General features: G+C 31.3%; 2 protein-coding genes across 2 annotated transcripts in view; one reads left to right on the top strand and one right to left on the bottom strand.

Annotated features, from left to right (window-relative positions):
* The first annotated feature begins 198 nt into the window (after positions 1-198).
* LOC119831423 (vacuolar protein sorting-associated protein VTA1 homolog) lies at positions 199-4,570 on the top strand. Its single transcript, XM_038354755.1, has 4 exons — positions 199-619; positions 2,130-2,280; positions 3,263-3,420; positions 3,704-4,570. Exons 1-4 carry the CDS (start codon positions 439-441, stop codon positions 4,180-4,182), a joined length of 969 nt encoding a protein of 322 aa, XP_038210683.1. The 5' UTR covers positions 199-438; the 3' UTR covers positions 4,183-4,570.
* A 449-nt stretch (positions 4,571-5,019) lies between these two features.
* The window catches only part of LOC119831166 (transmembrane protein 35A), a 9,272-nt gene continuing 6,482 nt past the window's right edge, over positions 5,020-7,809 (bottom strand). Inside the window, exon 4 of the mRNA XM_038354439.1 lies at positions 5,020-6,723. Within this exon, the coding sequence (XP_038210367.1) occupies positions 6,648-6,723 (76 nt within the window). The 3' untranslated portion in view covers positions 5,020-6,647. The remainder of the gene's footprint in view (positions 6,724-7,809) is intronic.

Genomic DNA, 7,809 nt, shown 5'->3' with positions numbered 1-7,809 from the left:
CAAAAGCAATTTACTCATGAAACATCAAAGTTCAAAACTCCATCAGAAATATCAATACTGAAGTACAGAGTATATAAACTAAAAACTTGCCCTACCTATTTCCATAATAATCATGAGAAATCGATCTTGTGCGTTTTATTTTTTATCTTTGCTTTGTCAATGTCAAGGCAGTCATTTACAGTATTTTTTGACATTGTGCTACTGTTACTGATAAACGTCAAGCAAATTTTATAAATACAAATGATGAAATGAGTAATTTATTGTAATAGCTTACAAATTAAAGATATTTGCTTCAAAAATTTATTCAAATTTAGATTTATCGTTTTTCTGGTATATTTCTTTAACATAAAGGGACATAGAATCAAAATATTAAGCGTAATTAAGTTTATGTGTTGTGAACTTGTGAATTAGTCAGTGCAATAATCAGAAAATATCAAAATGTCTTTAAACATTCCGGATTGCCCAGCCAGCCTGAAGAGCATTCAGTATTACTTAAAAACTGCATCGGAACATGATGCTAGAGATCCAGTCATCGCATATTGGTGTCGTTTGCATGCATTACAAGTTGGGCTTAAACTTACAACGAAGAAAACGCCAGAGGAAACAAAAGTGCTCATGGGTTAGTTATTATTACCTTCCTTACGATACTTTACCCTGGAGTGACGAAACCTCGTTTATATAATAACAATGGATACAATTACTAATTGTATATTACCAGCAGCCAGTGACGTATCAGACCAACAATGTTGTATTTTAAACTCCAACCATTTAAAAGACAAATTTTATTCTCTTTTTCAATCTCATACATAAAACAGATTATACATTGCTATTATTTAATAGAGCCTTATATTAATTAAAATCTAGCATACAAGTCTAATAAGCAACTTAAATTTCTAATTACACTATTCTAAGATTGTGTCCTTTTGGTATCTATTAAAGCAAATTCACTGTACTCATGTGCTTTGAAAATACGGATCCCTGTCACTGTGTTCCCAAAGCATGCAAACTTCACTTTCACATTAACTATACATATTACAGATTACTCAAAAGGTGATCATTTGATATGATGTTACTTTGTTCAGAGGTTTCATCATCATCATCAGCCCATGCCCAAATGTTCCCACTGCTGGGACACAGGCCTCCTATGAGGGTTTTAGGCTATAATCCACTAGCTGTGCAGTTTGGCGAGGTTTACCTGGCTTTAATATCATAATAACCTCAGCAACTTTATACAAATTACAATCTGAAGCAGTGTTATCGAATTTTGTTTACTTAATGATAGCTTTACTTGGCAAATTGTGTGCAATATTTTGCTTTAATCAAGTCAAACCCTGGAGATTTTTAAGGGTTTATTTTAATCTTAATTAATTTGTGTCCTCTTTAGATGAGACAAGTTTTATTTGATATTCTTCATATCTTTAAGTAGTTCATTTATGACACCATCATGGGTTAAAAATGTGAATAGCCCATTATCTTTTTTAATTGGTGGAATTCGCCAAACGGGTCTACTCACAGGTTTTGTGGCTTTCCAGCCTATCTGTGCTACTAGCGATGGTAAGTTTTGTTGCCATATACTGTCATATTGGTGTCATTTAGTTTGTATATCCCTAATCTAATCTTTTATCACTAGGAGAACAAATTTGGTGCCACCAGTTTCTTTGTTTTCTCTTTTCTTATGGTAGTTCAATGTTGTTGTTCAGGTAACTCTAGCTAGTTTGATTAGATTAATTACATGGTGTGTTTCTCCATACTGCTTTTTGTATGTCCAACATAAAATAACTTTAATGTTAAATTGTACTGGATTTCTTAACAAGGATATTAAATATAATATATAATATCCATTAAGATTTAATGAATTTCTCTTTTTTGATCTAAAAATCTTACATTATAATGCCAAGGAATAGTGTTTACATTTAATATGAGAATTATTAATGAATGATCTGAATTCATGTCATTCATTTTCTAAATGTCTAGCTATGCTATGCAGTTGGAGACTATATTTGTATGTATAAAGGAATCCAATAAGTCCGGTTCTGTTTGGTACAGTAAGCTTATAAGTTGGTTTGTTGACCAATTAATCATATTTTATTAGACAAATATATATTTAGTATATTTTCTTATGTTTTCAGCTATAATGGATTGGTTAGAAGAAGCTAAAAAGACAAATAAGGACAATGAAGCTGTATCTAATGAAGTAGTGGCTCAAGCTCATTTGGAGAACTATGCACTTAAATTGTTTTTGTTTGCTGATAAACAAGACAGGGAACAGAATTATGGAAAGTAAGGACAAAATATTTATGATTATTTGATGTGATAGTATGAAAGAAGCTATTTTTAATAGTATAATTATAAACTCACAAGGAAGCCTTACATGCCATACATTATTGTAAGAGGCATTGCAACAATTTCAAAGATAAATTATGAAAATGTAAACTGTAATGCATTTTCATTGTATTATATCCAAAGTGACCAGTTATTAATTTACTTTTTCCACAATCTTTTATTTCTTTTGTCCACTGGCATATGGACCATTATTAAACTTCATACTTGTAGGCTGTAGCACCATTGTACACATTGTTTTTCTCTCTATATTAGTATAAATTAAAAAGATATCTTAAAGATAAATTAAGAAGATCTCTGAAACAGCTTGACTGATTTTTTGTTGGTATATATATTTGGTAGATTGTAGAATAGGTTTTAAACAATTTTTTAAGCTTCTTTGTGAGAAGGGGACCTTGGTAGAATAATATTTGCCGGGTCATCTTGTCTATACTAATATTGTAAGGAGAGAGTTGTATGTATGTATGTTTGGAATGTTTTTACATATAAACTACTAGACTGTAATAAAAAATTATTTCACCAATAGAAAGCATCAAATTTATTAAGTTACTAGTTGCACCCGGCAAATGCTGTTCTGCCTTACTCTTATCGTTTAGTGGTATGAAAAATAGATGTTAGCCGATTCTCAGACCTACCCAATATGCTTACCAAATTTCAGAGGAATCGGTCAAGCCGTTTCGGAGGAGTATAGAGACTAACATTGTGACACGAGAATTTTATATATAAGATATAGGCTTTATAAGTACCATGGGTGACAATAGGGCAATCAGCTGGTAACAATAAAAACAGATTATCTTGCTGTTAATATTTAGAAATACCCTTTCCCTGTTTAAACCAAATATGCATATACGGTAATATATGAAATTCTAGATAAGTTTAGATGTGTATTCTTTTATTATATCTAGTGTTTTGTATGTTTAAGGAATGTAGTGAAATCATTCTTTTTGGCTGGTATGATATATGATGTCCTTACAACCTTTGGTGAGTTAACTGAAGAGGCTGCCCAGAATAGAAAATATGCTAAATGGAGAGCTGCACATATTCACAGCTCATTAAAGAACGGAGAAATGCCTGAGCCACGTAAGAAATATATAACTTGTAAAAAAATTAGTTTGAGAAGTTTTTGATGTGAAATTAAGGCAATAACTAAAAAAAAGATGATTTTAATTTTCAAACTTTAGTTTGATATTTTTAGCATCTAACTAATTAATACAAATAATTAACAGCTATTGATATGTAAGGTGTCTCAAGTTACTTGAATATCTATTTAGAAAAAAAGGAAAACAAGTAATTCATTATTATTAATTTTCTCTGCAAGCCAAGAAAATTAATTAAGTGACATTTAATTTTATTTGACCCTTAGCAACTCCATTACCGGATGAGGGAGAACAGAACGACACCGGATCGTTAGCTGAAGGCGGGGAAGGATCAGCGCCAGCCCCCGCTCCCACCCCGGCTCCGACCAGCTTTCCGCAAGAATTCGGTTTTAGTGAGAATCCCTCTCAGCCCACAATTCCAACCAGCTTCAGCAACTCCCTGCCCGATCCGAACGCTGCGTTACGCGCGGCGTCACAACTTCCGCCAGTGCCGTACACTCCGGACCCTAACCCTGGAGGTTTCATACCTTACGACCCATCACAACAACCCCAGCCGACGCCCCCAAGTACCCTGTATGGTGATAACTCAATCCTCGTCGCTCAACTCAGCCCAGAGCAGATAGCTAAAGCTCAGAAGTATTGCAAATGGGCCAGCAGCGCCCTCAACTATGAAGATATTAAAACTGCAATTACCAATTTGAGAAACGCACTGGAACTTCTACAGACTGGGCGTGATCCGGCTTAAAATAATACGCTATATTCTTTAAAAATTCATGTCATCTGCGTTTTTCTAATAACATTCACGCTACAAATGTTGCTATATAAATTGATAAAGAGGTAAATAATATTTTATTACAGGTGCTACTAAAAGAACGAAAACAAATGATAATAGGCAAAATAATTTCACAGAATTCAGATACACTGAAAGATAATATGCATAATATATTTGATTTAAGCATTAAATTCCTATTATTTTTTTAATTCAATTACCTATAAACTTTTCGTAGTTATTGAATTTTAGATTTGGAACACTATTAAGAACATACGATTCGTTTTGCACTTCATTAATAATTCATACTCTATTTATAAATTTGTATCATGATGTAAATGATATAATATACTTATATTCTGTTAACAATAACCAAGTCTTTCTTTTTATTCCATTAAATAGAAATTGCATTTGCAGTAGTTAAAATTTCAGTTTACCTTTAGACTAGGATTTAACCGTTTTTAAACGGACAGATATAATTTAAACTATGGACACTTTTCAAGTAACAATCCAATATTTTCATGCGTTATCTTATTATCCTTATTAGGATCGCATGGATTAAATATATAACTTTTTACGGTGCGAATTCATGCTTATGGTTCTTTTTTTATTTGAAAGCCTCCCATGTCGCCTTTAAATTTGGTCTAGTTCTGACAATTTGAAGGAGTTTGTTTTTTTTTTTGCAAAATTTATTCATTGTATTAATTATTATTAGTAAAATCAAATTAATTTCGATTAAGTAAGTATCCACTATTAAATACAAAAAAAATGATTATTGAATAAAACAATGTGGTTATTTATCAAATTAGTTTATTGCTTACAAAATGAATAGTTGATTGATCGGCAAAAGAATGCAAATGTTTAATTCATAACAAATAAGAAATAATTGCGCGAAGAAAATGCGTGTTTATCTACAGGCAAATAAAAAAGTATTAACATTCTAAAAGATTTATAGGAACTAAATTTTCTAAGTAACAACCCTCAGTAAGCAAAGTTTTCTAAAAGTAGGTATCTGACACACACATCACATTATAAAATTGTAATAAAACTATTTATGCTCTTGTCGATTGTAGTGTAATCGTACCTTAATTTTTTTTCATCAAATTATTCAAACTGTATATAATCAGAGTTGATTAAACTGGGTGATATGTTATTTTGCATATTTTGCTATTGTATCGACATCTTTCACACGACGTTAGACTAAATATATTATATGAGTTAGATTTTTAAAGTTTAGAGGCAGTGTAAACACGAATAAACAAATTATCATATTTACGTCGTCAATGATCTTAGACCACTAGAAAAAATATTTTTATCGGTATATTTAATGAACCGGGAATACCGACTTGTATTCGAAGTCACCACCGAAATAGAAGCGATAGTGTAAACAATTCTGTATGAACTAGCTGGCTGTAAATCAATTCCTGTAACGTGTAAACAAAAATTTGAACGAATAAAATAGTTCTTTATTAACAAGGCTATGAAAACTCCATCCGTTCTACACAATTGAGCAAATCATATTCACAACGAGAAATGTCCATATCTCCTAAGTGCAAGTTATATGTATGTAAAGTGGCAGTTAATATAACCTACAAAACACTCAAATCTACTTCCATACAAATAAATACACCACATACACTTAAATTAATATCACTTTTACACATTACAATTCATTGCCAATATTTTATATTATCCTGATAAGTGTATATATCTTCTACACAAATAAAAATGGGTAGTGTTTTTTAACGAATTAATGATTATTATGATCTCATAGTTTCGACGAAGTTACACCTATTCATTATATTATGTATACATGTAGATACCTATAACTAAAATGTATCAAGACATTGTACACATATCTCATAAAGTGGTCGTTACAAAAAGGCATATTATTAATCCTTATGGATATATAATAGTACATTTTTTATTCTAGAATATTCTGGACTTTTAAGAGATGATATAGTCTCAAATATTTCTTAAATACCTTAAACTGTTCTAGTACAAACATGACGATCTCTACCATGTCGTGATTAATAAAAATTTAATCTACTTTACATTTACCGCATAAGACCACGCTCGTAAATAGTACCAATAGAATAATATAAGTACTAATAGAAGGTATGTAGAATTACTCCTACCTAATAAAAAAGTTAAGACTTTAAAAAGTTTTTAACATCTTAAACTTCGCAGGGGTAATAAAAATAATGCAATGAATTTATATCGCTCTAAACAATAAATAAGAGTATTTCATTCAGGAAAATACAATATTTTATAATTGTAAATAACATCGTGTAGACTAGACCATAATCACAGTGCATAATAAAACAAAGTGCAACCAAAACTTGTACTAAACGTGTCGTTCAAATTTGTCGGTATCAAAAGTGTGTATCGAAGAAAAAAAAATTAAGCATTTACATGTATTCAACTACAAAATAATAATATCAATCTCGCTTTAGACCGTTTCCGTTTTGAGCAGCTGCCATCTTTTCCAGCATTTCACGGCGGTGCGTTTGGTACCTGCAACGAGAACAACGTATAATATCGGAATACACAAGTTACATTTAGAGATTTATTATGTGTCAGAAAGTGAACATTTAATTAGTGTTTGAATGATTCACAGAATATAATAATTTGTTAACTGAAATATGCAATGTAGGAGGTAGTATAATGTAAAACGGAATTAATTAGTTAATTATTAGTCTGCGATCGCACCAGCTGCTGTTTTTTGCTAATTACATTTTGAACACCGCATAATGGCTTAGTATTTATAGTCCATCAAAACGAATTAATCGTGTCTGGGAATTCACGATATCTCGTATTTAAAGATAATTTTGAGAATCTTCTATATTACAGTATTTATTTGTTAAATTATAGGCGTAAATATTAACTCGAGTGCCACAATCATTCCATGATATTTTATGTATGTTATCAGTTATGGAAGAATAGAATAAGGAAGTCTGTAATAATTTTTAACCAGTGCAAACTTTACTTTGATCAAAGATATAATACAGTTATGGTTGAACTGTTAACATGAATGAAAATATGCATTTTATCTCCCCAATAGGATTTTTTTTAATTTAGTAGTGAGTCAGTCAGACTAAATATAGTTGAGGCATTACGTATATAACATAAACAAAAACTACCACAAATAACGTTCAGCATAACGGCGACCGTATTGAAATATCTAAAATTGATTAAACATTTATTGCCATCGGTTCAAATCCATTATGCCCACGACAGCCGATTCATCATAGCGGAATCTCTGGCCGCGCGCCAGCCCAACGCGGCTGTGATAGAACTAATTTTATTCACTAACCCATGTTTATATCATGTAAAAATTGGTCAAGGTGCGGCATTATCATTTTCACACGCATGTTCTATATTGACGCACGTATCGAAAATAGAAAAATTATTTATTATCCACTATCTATATTCGCCGATATATCTTTAACTGGCCATAGCGGAGATGAAACGAACGTCGTTTCGGATGGACCATTTGCTTTGAGCGATATTTTAATATGGCATGAAGTATATACTTAGTCTGGCCATAAATACTGTTACACTTAATTATAAAAAAATATTACATTTGAATTTCGAATCTGT

Source organism: Zerene cesonia, chromosome 13, assembly GCF_012273895.1.
Source record: "Zerene cesonia ecotype Mississippi chromosome 13, Zerene_cesonia_1.1, whole genome shotgun sequence".
Lineage (NCBI taxonomy): Eukaryota > Metazoa > Arthropoda > Insecta > Lepidoptera > Pieridae > Zerene > Zerene cesonia.
This window is presented reverse-complemented; position numbering and strand designations above follow the sequence as displayed.

What these genes read in the sequence shown, in the direction of transcription:
- LOC119831423 (XM_038354755.1), top strand. Translation starts at nt 439, where the DNA reads ATGTCTTTAAACATTCCGGATTGCCCAGCCAGCCTGAAGAGCATTCAG. An exon ending in GGAAACAAAAGTGCTCATGG is followed by an intron (nt 620 to 2,129) that starts GTTAGTTATTAT and finishes TTATGTTTTCAG; the next exon opens with CTATAATGGATTGGTTAGAA. An exon ending in AGGGAACAGAATTATGGAAA is followed by an intron (nt 2,281 to 3,262) that starts GTAAGGACAAAA and finishes TGTATGTTTAAG; the next exon opens with GAATGTAGTGAAATCATTCT.